At 41.6% G+C, this 16,491-nt stretch overlaps 1 protein-coding gene across 5 annotated transcripts in view; it reads right to left on the bottom strand.

Annotated features, from left to right (window-relative positions):
- The window catches only part of HEATR5B (HEAT repeat containing 5B), a 56,942-nt gene that overhangs the window by 22,989 nt on the left and 17,462 nt on the right, over window positions 1–16,491 (bottom strand). For 3 of the 5 annotated variants that reach the window (XM_032965239.2, XM_032965242.2, XM_032965243.2), the window contains exons 9-19: window positions 14,498–14,653; window positions 12,851–13,101; window positions 11,617–11,728; window positions 10,808–10,960; window positions 9,251–9,350; window positions 8,015–8,124; window positions 7,229–7,392; window positions 5,562–5,737; window positions 4,570–4,675; window positions 2,015–2,205; window positions 273–432 (exon numbers count right to left, since the gene is read on the bottom strand). In XM_032965239.2, coding sequence (XP_032821130.2) covers window positions 273–432; window positions 2,015–2,205; window positions 4,570–4,675; window positions 5,562–5,737; window positions 7,229–7,392; window positions 8,015–8,124; window positions 9,251–9,350; window positions 10,808–10,960; window positions 11,617–11,728; window positions 12,851–13,101; window positions 14,498–14,653 — 1,679 coding nt within the window. The remainder of the gene's footprint in view (window positions 1–272; window positions 433–2,014; window positions 2,206–4,569; window positions 4,676–5,561; window positions 5,738–7,228; window positions 7,393–8,014; window positions 8,125–9,250; window positions 9,351–10,807; window positions 10,961–11,616; window positions 11,729–12,850; window positions 13,102–14,497; window positions 14,654–16,491) is intronic. The other 2 variants (XM_032965241.2, XM_032965240.2) reach the window with 2 other exon arrangements.

Genomic DNA, 16,491 nt, shown 5'->3' with positions numbered 1-16,491 from the left:
GCACATTTTAAACCTTTATAAACAGTTGCTTACTCCTATTTTCTCTCCGCCTGATGACGACTGCTTGTGTTGCGATGGAAACGGCGTGAGTTTTTTTATTATTATATTTTTTTCTACTTGACTTTACCGAAAGAACCAAAGAATACTCTTATTATCTATTATTTCAGTAAAGAGGGGTTACCCAGAAGTGGTGCCAAGAGCGTTAAAATAATCCCACCGTCAGTTTCATTTGTCTTTACCCCATGAATAAAACCGAAGAACAATAATCTCACCTGCACTTCTGGAGAAGTGTTGTCTTGTGCTAGAGCAAGCAGGATGCTCACACTCGTCTTGATATGCTGCCCAGATCCAATTCCACCAACGTAACGATGTAAGCAGCCCAGAGCTAAAGAATGGCCAGTACGTGACACAACGTCTCGAGCTGCTTTCAACCTGCGCAGTAGATAAATAAGTTAGAAATATACTGCAAGTTGAAAATATACTGCCTTCTATATTTGCAGTTGAGCTCTACCAGTTGTAACTGACAGTGTACGGTTAAGTGAATCAATATTAGGCACACACGGTGACAATAATTGATTTTGCATAACATTTAATAACCTCGTTACATATTTTCTTACCAATGTAATTTTGTTACTCAGTGATTTATATAATTATCTCTCGAGCAAAGGCTACCTGGGAAGTAATTGTTCAGTTGCAATCCAACTAAACTAGAGGAGATGGCATAATTTGACAATGCTCACTACACATGGCCTTCCTGTCTGCGCCTTCGCTTCCCCCGAAAGATACAAAATACAGGCTCCCTGTCGACTGTCGCCGTCTGTTTACATTTCTCACTCTGGTCTACACATTCTACTTTGGTTTTGCTCCGCATTATCTTGCTCGTGTCATCTCTTACTACTCTGTCCCATCCCATCCTCTATGCTCCCCGTCTCTACTCTACCTCTGTGCCTCCCTCGCTCTGTGTCGTCTCGCTCTCGTTCCCTTTCACTTCTTGAGCCCCCTTCACTGGAGCAAACTCCCACTGCAGCACATAAAGCAATCATCACTAACCTGCTTCTGTTCTTCCCTTAAAACAACCGCCATCTGTTCTCCCTAGCCCATCCTGCTACTGCTACTCCCTGCTCCCGTCCCCGCTACGACCAGGCCTAGCCCAACCCCTATCACTACCCTAACGCCTAATACTACACCCTACTCCTATCACTATCCTATCACTACCCCAACCCTAATCACTAACACTAGTGCTACTCCCTACACCTGCCCCCCAGCTATGACCAGGCATACCCTAACCCTATCACTTAACCCAACCCCTCCTTAACCACTCACACCTGTTCTCCTGTCACATAACTGCACCACCACTTTTAATAACCCCACTATTTAATTCAACCACTATTACCATCTTAGGTACAATTTTATAATTGTTGTAAAGCGCCTTGGATAAGGCGCCATATATGTCTATATAATTCTAGATTTGAAGCTTTCGTGACTGCAATGATCCATATGCTTTGGTTCTATTCGGTAAAGTCACGTAAAAACAACAAAAAATTAAAAATTCATGACGTTTCGGCCACAACACAAGTAGCCTTCATCAGGTGAAGGGACCAGACTGTCTAAAGGACAGCGCTGGAGTGAACACAGCCAAGCTCAGACCGACCTTTAAGCTTCCTCTAACACAGCTTAAAGGTCGCGGTCTGAGCTTGGCTGTGTTCACTCCAGCGTTGTCCTCTAGACAGTCTGGTCCCTTCACCTGATGAAGGCCACTTGTGTTGTGGCCAAAACGTCGTTAATTTTTTTATTTTTTGTTGTTTTTTACATGACTTTACCGAATAGAACCAAAGAGTATGTCTATATAAGATAACAGACTGGTTAAGCTATCGTACACTGGCTTGTTGACAAGCACACAAGTTGTTAGGTTAGTCATCCCATTGCTGTCCAATGTGGCAATTATCAATGTAAATGGCAAATATAAAAATATGGACATGAAAACGACGACGTTTGTGACATTTGCGCTGCGTACTTGTCAAAGCTGTTCTGAGCCATCTTGGCGATGAAGCTGGCTTCTCCCACAACCTGCGCCATCCTGCCCAGGGCCTCGCCAGCGGCACAGCGCAGAATCAGGTTCGGATTGTCCAGAGCTCCCAGCACGAGCGCAAGGGCAGATCGTTTTACCTCCTCGAGGCCCAGAGAGCTCTTGTTTTCTGCAAGGCCCTGCAAAGTAACACGTCCGTATACCGATAATACACAAGTTGTATCAACTTTCCGGAAAAAAAACTTTATCAGAACAATACTCCATCAAAGGCAAATCACTGACTGCTAGCCAAGACTCTGATGAGCAATGTATAAATGTTTATCTATCATCTTTATTGCATACTGGTTGCTATGCAGCGTAACATTTGTATGTTTTTTAGTTGAAATGAGTCAAACACTTGTGCTGCACAAGATAGTGCTATATTTGCATATTTATGTAATTCGTACTGTTTTTGTCTTGCAGTAATTTGCCCCTGGTTCAACTGTTCCATTGCAATTTCGACAGGTCTCCCTTGCACAAGGTCAGGGAACATTTGACAAAAACATTGGAACTGGAATGTAATGAAAAGGAGGATTTCTGAATGTCCCTAAGGCTAATACTTAACTCGATGTAAACAAAAATAATCATATAAAATGTGAATTGCCAAAATAAAACACATTCCTGCGGAGGGGGCTGGTAGGAACGTTGGTTGCTTGGTCAGTGGCCAGGGTCAACGGCGGTGTAGTGTATTCCGCAAATATGCCCGATTGTGAGGGCGGGCACAAGCCGGCGTGAGTAGGTTAAACGTTCAGTTTTATAAGGGCACCACGGGGTGACCAGCCCCTCCCCACCCAGCCCCACCCCACCCTGCCCCACCCCTCCCACCCCCCACCCAGCCCCTCCCCACCCAGCCCCTCCCTCCCCTCCCTACCCTCCCCTCTCCACCCAGCTCCACCCCTCCCACGTGGACAGACATCCACAGACATACACAATGAATCCCCTGCCTCCTGTGAGAATTAATCCCGGTTGGGCTTCCAGTCCACTACGTTTCCTACCAGTAATCCCCATTAGGAGCGCATTTGTTATATATCCGGGTGTTCAGATACACGTGGACAGACATCACAGACATACACAATTAATCCCCTGCCTCCTGTGAATTAATCCCGGTTGGGCTCCCAGTCCACTACGTTTCCTACCAGTATTAAAACTAAAGCAACGTGAGTTCCAAAGTATATTTGCATGTTCATCGTTTGATATCTGTGGAATCTAGTATTCGTACAATTGCACTGTCATTGCAGATTATAGTTAAAATATATGAAGTTCATTCGCAAAACAACCCAAATTCCCCAACTTGAAGACACGATATTCAAGAATGTAACATTTCAGCGAGAAAACGTTATTCACTTGTGGGAAAAAATGCATGCAGAGCTGCACACCATTTGTCTTTATAACCTTACCCTTTACAAATGATCAAATTCATCCATCATCTATTACCTACTGCAGGGGTCCGCTATCAGAACTTTGTGTTGCGCCAGCAAACCGAAGTACAGGAAAACCTTGCTCAATGCAGCTTTGTTGAACGCGTGTTTTGGCTACACATGGTTTATTACCAAACGACTTCTGTTTTCCAGAAGACGGGGGTGATGTTTCGGCTCTATGCGGTTTGACGTGACTGAGATTGTCTCCTCTCCATGTCGAAATGTAGTGCTACGAGAGTGTTGCATCCATTGGAAAGGTGTGAATTAATCGACTGTGAGAACGCTTTATTTACCATGTATGTTCTTGTGTGATTGTATTTTTTTTGTGTGTATGATAATGTAGCACTGAACACGCACAACGGAATGTTCGCATATTGCCGCACGCGTCTAGTCGTCCATTCGTTGAGGACTCGAGTCACACAGATGCCTAAATGGCGAATCATTAACGTTCAAGTGACAGTGTCAGGGTCGAGCGTCGGGTGTGAGTGCAGCAGTACGGAAAAGAGTAATGGGGACGGGGGCTTATTGTTGAGGTGAAATTTAAAAATAAAGAGTGTAGACACACACACAAGAAATTGAGAGCAACTCATCATCATTTAGTACAATAATAACAGTGAAAATCGTGCAGAACACAACCCTGTTTTTCCCCTAAGGCCTATGATTTGTCAAACACGTTTTTTCCCAACATGGCATTTTCCAGGAATGTAACCCCCCACACGTTCGGAGAGATCTGCCTGCACACTAATATTGCACAATGTGCATCTTTATAATTTTGTGTTTAAAATTTGAGATGAAGTAGTTATTAGTCAGTTAAAAGCATAACTCGGTACATCAGAAAATGTCCCGGCTGAACGGTGTTTCTGTGTAGCTGCTCCCCTCATCTGGAACTCTCTCTCCCGGTCCACATCCAAAGCATTGAAACTCCCTCTGCCTTTAGGAGTCGGCTAAAGGCACCGCACTTGTTCAAGCATACAAGGTACCACGAGGCCGTGCCCCACGCATTCAAGTTTGCGGTCACACAATGGCTCGTCTGTTTTGTTAAATATGTACACTTGACAAATTGTCGTAATATCGTAAATGTAGTACCTTAAGGGCGCTGAGCACAGCTGTGAATATATTTAGTTGTACTGCTTGTTGTCTGATGCCCTTGGCTTGTTTGATGCACTCAGCAAAGTGTTCCAACATTTGCAGCCTGAAACGGAACGGCATTAATGCGTTAATGATTCCAACACCACTGCAGTAATATAAACCCCAAAATGTGACGGCAAGGGTACATCCAGATTAACTGAAAACTGTAGCGTCAATGGCACACAACCAAACACCACATGATTGAATCATCTGCTAGTTACAACAAGTTATAAAACTTACATTAATCTTTCATCTAGAGACAGCTGTCTCTGATGTGGACCAATCAGTTTCAAAGACAATGCATAGTTTATCAGAGTATGTTTTTTATTTGCATTCTGACCACAAGTATTGTGGTTAATGCAGACATGATTCCTTGTAAAAGGTTTCAGTTTGGTGTTTAACATCTTAACACCTGTTTTGTTGCCAGAAAAAGGGGAAAACCTATTCTCACAGAGTATCACATTCACAAATTCTACTTTCGCGCAGATTTTCAAGAACCTAACCCACGCGGATGTTGAGGCCTGACCATACATTTTATTTTGAATATAAACAAAACTCTTTAAACCTAATATATTTTTTTTATTTTACCAGGTAAGGCCCACTGAGCTATACACCTCTTTTGTCAGAAGCGATCTGGCCACAAATGATAGCTCAACAAAGTGGCTTATGTGGACATTTATAACAGCCAGATACTCTTAACGCACGATTCTAAATGGGGTAGGAAAAAGCGGAGGATCCGGAGAAAAATCCACACCACCACAGCGAGAGACACACCACAAACTCCGACTATAGAGCAGGCATCAGGGTTGGGATCGAACCCACGACCTGTACACCAGGCGAGGCAGTTAACATCTCACCACCGCGGCACCCCCTCGTCAGCCCCGGCCAGCAAAAACTTGTATTCAAATAGAGTACGATGCATTGAATGATTCAGAGAGAAGGCAGTATACCGGTGCTTGAAGGAAACGTGTGGAAAGACGACCCCAAAGAGAGCGACCGAGGCATCGATCACCGACACGCCAAGCGGCAGCGGCCCGGGCACGGCCTCCCCCTCCGCTGCCCGCAGGTAAATGGACGAGGGGTCATGCTCCAACGCACCACTGCCAGAGGCACTGTTTGGCTGCAACTTAACAGAATACAATTAACAGTAGAAATTAAAATACACAACAGACGTTACTATAGATAGATAGATAAATATTTTATATATATTTACACTATTCATACAATCAGTTGTCAAAGTGATTCCAAATCAAATGAGCAGAGGCAGTTATCGTCTTCTGTTTACAGCCTTGAGCCAGTTGTGGAAATTCCTCATTCCGATGGCAGGTTGAGTCTCTCCATAGGATAACTGCTGTAGAAATACCCACAATCTGATACTTAATTTATTAACCTTGGTGGGATGATGGGCTGAGTCAACCCCAAGTAGAATTGAGCTCGCAACCTTCTGACTGCAATCCACTCACTCAACCACTGAGCCACCTGGCCAGATGAATTGAGCCGAGTTAAAATTGTTAACACTCTCAGCTTGAAACATTCAGTGAAGCAGAAGATGCAAACATGATCAATCAACAAGATTATCCCATGTAAGTACATCATAATAGTTAAACATTAAATATAGTTTTAGATTTGAAGCTTTCGTGACTGCAAGGATCCATACTCTTTGGTTCTATTCGGTAAAGTCACGTAGGTATTTTATTTATTTATTTTTACCTACGTGACTTTACCGAATGGAACCATAGAGTATTAAATATAGTGATTTAAAGCTTTCGTGACTGCAGTGATTCATATTCTTGTTGCAGTCGAAACGTAGTGAGAATTTTAATGTTTTATATATTTTATTATTTTATTGTTTCCCTTCAACGTGACTTTACCGAAAGAACCAAGAATATTAAATATAGTATTATCCAATGTGCTAATGTGTGCTTGTTGTATCAAGATACAAACATTTGGTATAGTTGTCAAACAACACGGGATAATAAAAACATAATTGCTGATGAGCAAGTGAGTATGGTGAGAGCATTGATGAGCAATAAATGCACAAATAAGTTCAAATGAATTGAGGGAAGTTATTGGGACATGGAAGAAAGCTAAGAGCATGCTCAAAACATGCACGGCTATGACGTGTAGATCACAGCATTTGCTGCGCATCGTTGTACATTTATAACGTGGCACATTTTGCAGACAAGTCAACAACTCAACGGCATGGAGCCAAACTCAGGGCTGCTGGAAAGCCTGACCAAACAGATAGGCCTTTAGATGTTTCTTCAAAGTCAGAGTACGTTTCATGTTGCAGATGTGCAAATGGATATAGTTCCACACTGAGGCGACGACAGTGGAGAACCGACATGAGGCTGTAACAGTTTAGTGTAGTGTATAGTAGTGTACAGTGTATAGTCGTGTCGTGTATAGTCGTGTAGTGTATAGTGACGTGAGGCTGTAACAGATCGAGACCCCCTTGGTGTCCAAAGCAGATTTTGAGCGACGCTACTGCTGCTGCATAGGGTTCTACCATGAGCCTCAGCGCAAGGGTAGAGTCGTGAGGCTAGGTGTGCTGGTGGGGAACCGGTGAAGGCGCGATGACAAAGGCACCGGTACTGCCTTCTATGTATTCCTTTACCTGATCCTCAATGAGCTTGTGGTCAGTTTCCTGCAGCCAAGATCCCAGCAGCACACTGTCGTCACAGTGGCAGAGGGAGCGTAGCAGTGATGTCGTTGTGTTGGCAGCATTATCTGTTAGAGTAAACTCTGCTACAAGCTCACGCAGCAAGGCGCTGAAGTTTCCTGCAACAAGAAGATATTACGTGTAGATTGCCACGCTACTGCATTATTTTCAGAGGGGCACGTTCCAAAACTGTGCGCACCTCACGCTTTTGTTGGCTGTAATTGTGCAATTTTTCGTTTTTATGGTCATATACAGCCAATTCTCTGTTATTCGGCTTCCATAGGGAATGAAGGGTGTCGGTTAATCAAATATGCCGGTTATATAAGTTATACTTACGGTTCACCAAATTTTGCATAAAACTTTTGAAGAAAGAAACTAAGCCTACATTTTAACTATGATGTAAGAAATTACGTACTCTTTTACAGAGGTCCTCACCAGCCAGTTGTAGAGCATTCTAAGTTAATTGCAGAGAAGCAGTGGGGCTGTTAGAGTACCGGATACAGTAGCACAGTACTGTATGTACAGACTGTCGCTAGCGCCACAACTCGGCAGCATCCTGAAGCTTCCGCAAACAAAAGATCTATAATAAGTGCATGGCAAGATCCCGGATGGCTGTCGGAATTTTTCCGGATATGCGAAGGAAGATTTGTATTGCCGTCTAAGACAGATGCCGGCAAAGAGAGCATTTCGGATGGTAAAGTGCCATAAGCCAGAGCTTTTGCCGCAAACAAGTCTATTTACCTTCGTATGTTTTTGGTGGGAGGAGAGCCAGTATGTCATACAGCCTGAGCCTGACCATGGCTGCACTGGCCTTGAGGTGTGCACCATGTGTCTTGATGACAGATGGGATGCTGCAATAAAAGCAGGAAGAGAATTTAGCTACCACTGCCGGTACATAGATGTTCAGGGGCAGCTTTAAATAAAGTTACTGTCAATATCTTTCAACTAATTGCATTGTCATATTCTTAGTTTTTTCGGTAAAGTCACGTTGAAGGGAAACAACAAAATAATAAAATATATATAAAACAATAAAAAAATTCTCACGACGTTTCGACCATAACTCAAACGGTCGTCTTCAGGTGTGTTGGTTTGCATAAATTTATTTTTAAACGGCGCATTTATTTATTTATTAAAAACGTTAGCGCCACGCGCAACAATTTAGCAGTTTATTTAGGACTAGTCCATCTATATTCTGAAAAAAGGAGGGGGGAGACGAAATTTTTTATAATGTATGCTGTCTGAAAGCCTCTCCTCTTTTCAGACTATAGATGGACTAGTCCTAAATAAACTGCCAAATCGTTGCGCGTGGCGCTAACGTTTTTTTAAATAAATAAATAAATGCGCCGTTTAAAAATAAATTTATGCAAACCAACACACCTGAAGACGACCGTTTGAGTTATGGTCGAAACGTCGTGAGAATTTTTTATTGTTTTATATATATTTTATTATTTTGTTGGTCCCCTTCAACGTGACTTTACCGAAAAAACTAAGAATATGAATTACTGCAGTCACGAAAGCTTTAAATCAAAATTTAATTCCATTGTCATTAAAATTCTACAAACAAAATCATTGTTAAATGTGAGTGGGCACATTCTTCATTATGAAGCTATATATTTAAACACCCCATACAAATGTTGGTCATTGCTATAAAATAACTATTATAATAATACTTTAATTTTAATTTATTTTGCATCCATAACATAAAGATATGTTTCAGAGCGCATAATTTTAGCATAGGGGACCCCCTAATGGCAGCTTAACTCTGTGGACCACGAGACTTGGCACCAGCCTGCAAGTGGGCATGAGTCTGCCAAGAGGGTGCAATATTTGCTGTAACCCCAATTGAATGTCAAATATGGAACATGGTGTTAAGAAATACCAATCTGATATAACCACTCATGCAAAAGACATTCTTAGATGTTACAGCAACAGTCCTAAGACACATTTAAACCGAATCAAAATCTATCTGTCACTTACTGCGTCATCATGAGCATGGCACACTCTATCGGGTTGAGTAGTCTCCTGATGACATCTTCAGTTAGCAGCTCCCCACAATGCGCAACGAAGCTACGCATGGCTGAGAGAGTAAACATCAACAACTTTTAACAATAAATGGTCGAATGTTAATAATAATAATGTTTAGTTTTATATAGTGTTGATCATGCAAATTGCAGCTCACAATTGCAACAGACAAGCTGGAAGCCACCGAGCCAGCACCAAGCTCTGTGGTCCTCTTCATATGAAGATGTTTTCAGCTTATTAAGTGTTTATATGCATGTGTGAGGAAATCGGACCATGGACAAATCTTGAGCATGTGAGGCTATCCCACAGGGAAGGAACAAATTAAATTTGTCCAAACATTTCTGTACTGACTTATCCTGGCAAGCCAACATGAATATGCAAAACTGGTATCATGATTCAACATGCTGAGAGGTCAAAACAAGTCTAGCATTTGAATAAATACTGACGAAAAACATTCTTTTGGAGGGCGCATAGGACGTATTATTTAATTAAATAATAATCTAAAGGATACCTGAACTAAGATCCATAACTTAATATACATTTAGGCTTGCATTAATTAATGAAAGTTAATTGATAGATGTTATAAACAAGGATGCTCTCTTTAAGATATGGGTCAGAGTTCAAAACAAAACAATGTAATATTACCTAACTCAGAAAATAATTCGTGTCTTTGTGAAGAATATAAATAACATGATAAGCAGAACACGTCTCACTCATATATTTATAACTCCACATAAAAAATTGAAGCATATTTTACACAATTTTCCATGATGCGAATGATTAAATCGAGTCATGCATAACATAATTTTGCATTGCACGAGGATGCATATCTTAAAAGAGGGTCCTTGCTTTTAACATTCAGCAGTTCACCAGCAATGCTTATAGCAAGCCAGGCATTATGTTGAAACCAGTCTCGACATTTCTTATAGTGAATCAATACTGCTGATATTAACTCCAGCCCATAGGGCTGTTGGTTTGTGTAAAAAAATACTTTTTCGTGAGAGGGACAGATGTATTGAGAAATACTGTCCACTCGTCTCATTTGATACACATTTGTTGGCAAATGCGTCGTGGCTTAATATTTTGATAGTCAGTTAAAAGTAGGTTATATATTATCACAAATACTGCAATGAGTTGTTTTCTAGATATACAGGGTAAATATATATTCACCGAAGGGCATGTGACATTTTTTTATCGGCCTCTAAACACAACATATTTGTGTTTTAACCGCCTTTACGGGGAGGGTTTCCATTTAACTATAAGATCTTTCATCCTGATGATGATTGCTTGTGTTGTGATCGAAACGTCGTAGTTTACCTATCTACGTGACTTTACCGAAAGACCCAAAGAATATGAATTCCTGCAGTCACGAAAGCTTTAAGTCAAGATATTTGTGTTTGTTCGATGTGAGCAATTAGAAATATTCCCCCTACAGGTTTAAACGAATTTTGAACAGTAAAACGAGACAGAATACAACGCACAATAGCACACGACTGGCCATGTGATTCATACCACACAGTGCTCCTGCACGGCCTTCTAGGGTGACCTGCCAAGTAAAGGCATCCCCTCTGGTCTTCTCTGCCTCCATCTCTTTTGGAGATCTTGGAAAGACATTGCGCCACAAGAGCAGCATCTTCGGGAGGTGATATCTCACAACTGACGGCCCTGCAAAAGTACATGTATGTTATTTAACAAAATGTAATTGGGACTTCAAAAGTTTTACGACGCAGCACAATATGACAGCGAACAATCTTAGACGGCAAGGAGTGTTAGTTCATCAAAGAAAATGAAGGAACCACAAATGAAATTGGGAGTTGAAATATTGCACTGGTTAAGTGTATACCAGTGGGGAAAACGTATCGCCAAAATTCACACTCAATTTTTATGCCATTCTGCTGAGGAAAACGAACAGCCTGCATTGGCTACAAGAAGGGCTGCCAAATCCCATGTCAGGCGGAGACCAAGGTACAATGGGAGGCTGGTCCTCCTAATGAGAGATGGGTAACTGTTTTGGCCACTCATATGATTTTATATCGATGACAGCTGTTCCATATTTGCAAACAATTTGAATAAAAATTATCAATGCAGAAAGGGCAGTGGTGTGCGTGCAGACCTTGCTTAATTGCAGAAGCCAAGAACAAGACTCGAACACACACTTTACCATCCCTCCTTAATTTGGCCTATCCACCCTCATCCTAACCCCACTCCTACGTTCCATCCAACCTCCACCCACCAAACAATGAACAGAAAATTATGTTTTTAATAATTACCAGGGAACACGTACAATAGTGATGTGCAAATGTGTGCTGCTGATCGCTTACCCAATGTCATGAGGGCGCCCAGGAGAAGCCACCCTGCCTGGGTTCTCTGCAGAGACAAGCGGCTGTTCTGCGTGGCTGTGCGAAGCAAATCCTCTGCTATGCTCATTACCATCTGCAAAACACATAGGTAGGACTTAAACGTTGAAAGCTGACGTAAATGTACAAATGTATTCGTGAACAGACAATATATACTTACATCTCTATGCACAGTAATATGAATGCCCTTTATCCAGGAAAGGCTTGCTTAGTCGCAAGCCTTCTATAAGACTCCTGTACTGGGACTTCATTGTTGAGTGTTTTCGAGACACGTTTCATTTTTATATTTATATTGCTCATAATCTTGAGAAGTGATCACATTCAGAATCTGTAAGACTCTAGTGATGAATGTAAATTATGTTTTCTATATAAAATTTACAAACTTGTCTGATGTGTGATCATTAAATCTATAAATCCTGTTACCGACAACGACATGGGATCTGTGATATTGATGTCTAGTTACCTAATTAACTCTTCTTGTTCATTGATTTACCTCTCCGTTTAGCATATAACAATGCCCTGTAGAACAAATCGAGTAGTATTTACATAGCACACATGCAAACATGCCAGTAAGAAATTGTCATTTCTTAAACCTGGAAAATGTGCAATTTGAAGAGTGGAAAAACTAAGTAAAGCTCGCTCACTCTACTAGTCCCAGATATGTTGATTTGAAATTCGCCTAAAATGCACCCAATCTCATCAAACCTTGGAAACCTACAAACCAACCATATTAAGACAACTTTTCCACGGCCAAAACAAATTTCAGCATTTCCTATCTGCCTTGCTAATTATAATGATAAAATTTGATAATTATTGAAAATTATCAAATGTTACCAAAAATTTGTATCTGTCTGGCTCAGGCAGACAAGCAGTAAGAGCCAAGTGAGTCGGCCGTATGCTTTGGAAGCAAGGGTTGGCTCACGTAGCTTTGTAGAACTCCCAAGGTATCCAGGAGCTGACGGTACAGCAAGTGGGTTCCTCTATAATTCGTGCGAACCACTGTCATTCCCCTCATATGCACAGGTTTCCCAACGTACTCTGAACAGTCCTTAATGAAACTGTCCAAAAAAACCCCACAATATTATGGGACTGTTGGAAAAGAACATCTGTATTCACCAATTTTCAGAGAATATGGAGATATTTAAAATCTTTAAACTTTGAAGAATCGATGACATTATTAATATTACAAAAGTGTTACCTTTCCCTTTGTGTGAGGAACTCCCAAAGGACAATGTTGCACACTGCCCAGTAGGGCTGCAATGGAAAAGCTGTATCCTGTAACAGCATCTGGAGAGTTCTTTAAGCTGTTCATAAATTCTGTGCATCGCTCAAGCAGAGGAGTCAGCTGAGATGGTAATGCGATGGACACAGAGCGGAGACACCAGGCTGCTGACAAGCGTGCTGATATACTTGGATGGAGCAGCACAGAAATGACTGTATCCACAACACCTGGAATTGGACAAGGGTTAATTAGATATAGATTTCTTCAAAATATGCCATCAAAAGAACAAGAGAAATTGATTTTAGTTAAAATAATCGCACCTCCGATTAGGACGGTTGGCTGCGTATGTTGCAAAATAAATTAAACATACCTAAATATTTCTTTAGCATTTTTATGATAGAGATCAAATGTGGTAATATGCTGAATAATGTTGCCTCATTCACTATTCTACTTTACATAGAGTAATAATAAAAACAGTATAAGTTCACCCTCCTGGAAATCCAGAACCATGATTCAAGTTGAGTGAAACTAATCGAAAAAAATTTGCCTCTTAAACTTGCAAAGTTATTGCATGCACTATGAGCTTAAGAATAAATATTCCATGCATCACTGCATTATTTCACCTGTAACTCTGAAATTGCATAAACTTGCCCATAAACATAGCTAAAGCACTGGATTATCTGCTATGTGATTATTCTTTTTATATTTGATTTCCGACAATATATTTAATTAACGTATTCAATATATCCTCAATTATCGGCAACATACACACTCTCCAACCAGAATTGAACATGTAAAATAGGTGCGTGTTTTATATACTGTTAATTCAATTGGCACCAGCAGTAGTTCACCGACAACATATTGCAATGCAGCATAATCATTCTTGATAATTGAACATGTCTAATACCTCTTGATTTGATCATTTATGTTGTCAATAATGCAGGATACGTTAAATAGGTTACTGAATAATTGTCGATAACTGATACTCAATAATTGTGTAGTGATATTACAGGGCGATGTCACAGGGTGCGAAGGAGTGCCCGGAGCAGGCCGGGCCATGGCACTCCGGTTGAACCCAAGGGGGCTCGTGGCCGGAGATGCAGACCCAAGGCCCCCTAGAGGGGGGCTGGGGGATGTCGTACGGCCAGCCCAGGACCTTCTCGAAGGATCTAGAAAGTGGGCGTGGCCAGGGGCGGGGAAAGCCGGGGCTGGATATAAAAACTGGACCCCTAAACGGGTCCGGAGGCTGTTGAGCATTTGAAGACCCGGAGCTGCCCACTGAAGACCCGAAGACTCGCCCTGAGAAGAGCCCGTGGACCAGACTCGAACCCCTGGCTAGGGTCGGGCTGAAGCTTAACCAGTGTGAGGGCACGATAGTCCGGAGGAGATTCCTCCGTAGTGTATCGGGTGGAAGTGTCCGTTTCCCCTTTGTATTAGAGTCTGTTAAGGTTATAAATAAACGTGTTGCCTCCAGTAAGTCTCATTCTCCCTGATTACCCACTACAATTGTATTAAATAGATTTCCGAAAATCAAACATAAATAAAACATAGCAACAGATATCGTACAATATATTTAGCTCCACGTCTCTTCACGAGTTTGCCACATTTAAAAATGCACATTACCTGTGTGTGTCTCCTGCACCAAGGGAGTAGCTGTGGCACTGAGGCCCAGAATGAGGCTGCCCAGCTCTTGCAGTGCGCACACGAGCATGTGCTGGGAGGCACACATGTCCACGGAGCCTGCCTTGTTGTCCGTGTTACTGTCACTCGCCGCTGCATCTTAAAAGAAAACAAAAAGGTCAAAGGTCGAATACGGTTAAACCCTTAATAATCGCGGGTTGTACAATCGCGCTTTTGCGTATTCCACGACAAATTTATTGTGCAGTCATTGTGATTAGAAATTCGTGGTTGTATTTTAAATATTCGCGGCCAACAAGTAGTAGTGCTCGCGTGGGACAGACGTGGGTGGTGAGAGTGCCAACGTTGCCCCCACGACTCTCCATCAGTCGGCCTTTGTCCGCCGCACTGATTAACAATGCGAGTGCTTTCCTTGTTTAAATTTTTGGAATTACGTACTCGAATATAATATTGATTTACTAATGCCTTTGTTGATATTAGCACTTTTAAATATGTTTATGATCATCATATTAAAAGTACGTAAAATCATATGTATTAATTAATATATACGTACAATTTATATCTTTAAAAGTAATTGAATACGTTAGTGCCTCCTGACACTATTTTCCTCATAAGCTGTAAGTATTAATTTTCGTGGATTGAAAATTTGTGCCGTTCTCCACAAACGTATCCTCGCGAATACCAAGGGCTTACTGGGAAAAAGTGTACTGCCTGTGTTTTGTTTCACTTGTACGTGAATTACATTTCAGAATCGAGTGGACTTCAAATGGCATCTTGGGAATTAGTGGGAGGTGAGACACGATCAAATGCTTTAGAAATGTCCAGGATTATGGTAATTTACTCTCGAAAAATGTTGAAGGCTTGCACTCCAAACACAAGTCACATGGGCTAGCTTTCGGCGATTCCATCGGACAAAAACGGTTACCACATTGCGCCCTTTCAGATGCGCTTCTGTGGCCGTCTGGAACACTCTCCCTTCCGATATTTGGATGCCACTGAAGCTATGCACTTTTAAATCTAGATTGAAAACTAATTTCTTTAAAACTGTATTTTCTGTTTAGTTTGTTGTCCTTCTCCCACACCTCCAATGAGCACGATTGGTTACGTACAACGTGAAATAAGTTCAACATACATACAGTGAGGGAAAAAAAGAATTTGATCCCCTGCTAATTTTGTACGTTTGCCCACTGACAAAGAAATGATCAGTCTATAATTTTAATGGTAGGTTATTTGAACAGTGAGAGACAGAATAACAACAAAAAAATCCAGAAAAATGCATGTCAAAAATGTTATAAATTAATTTGCATTTTAATGAGGGAAATAAGTATTTGACCCCCTCTCAATCAGAAACATTTCTGGCTCCCAGGTGTCTTTTATACAGGTAACGAGCTGAGATTAGGAGCACACTCTTAAAGGGAGTGCTCCTAATCTCAGCTTGTATAAAAGAAACTTGTCCACAGAAGCAATCAATCAGATTCCAAACTCTCCACCATGGCCAAGACCAAAAAGCTCTCCAAGGATGTCAGGGACAAGATTGTAGACCTACACAAGGCTGGAATGGGCTACAAGACCATTGCCAAGCAGCTTGGTGAGAAGGTGACAACAGTTGGTGTGATTATTCGCAAATGGAATAAACACAAAAGAACTGTCAGTCTCCCTCGGCCTTGGGCTCCATGCAAGATCTCACCTCGTGGAGTTGCAATGATCATGAGAACGGTGAGGAATCAGCCCAGAACTACACGGGAGGATCTTATCAATGATCTCAAGGCAGCTGGGACCATAGTCACCAAGGAAACAATTGGTAATACACTACGCCGTGAAGGACTGAAATCCTGCAGCGCCCGCAAGGTCCCCCTGCTCAAGAAAGGACATATACATGCCCGTCTGAAGTTTGCCAATGAACATCTGAATGATTCAGAGGACAACTGGGTGAAAGTGTTGTGGTCAGATGAGACGAAAATGGAGCTCTTTGGCATCAA

Source organism: Petromyzon marinus, chromosome 33 (genome assembly GCF_048934315.1).
Source record: "Petromyzon marinus isolate PM22_M1 ecotype Great Lakes invasive population chromosome 33, UKy_Petmar_22M1.pri1.0, whole genome shotgun sequence".
NCBI lineage: Eukaryota > Metazoa > Chordata > Hyperoartia > Petromyzontiformes > Petromyzontidae > Petromyzon > Petromyzon marinus.
Note: the sequence above shows the minus strand (reverse complement) of the source record. Positions and strands in the feature narration are given on the sequence as shown.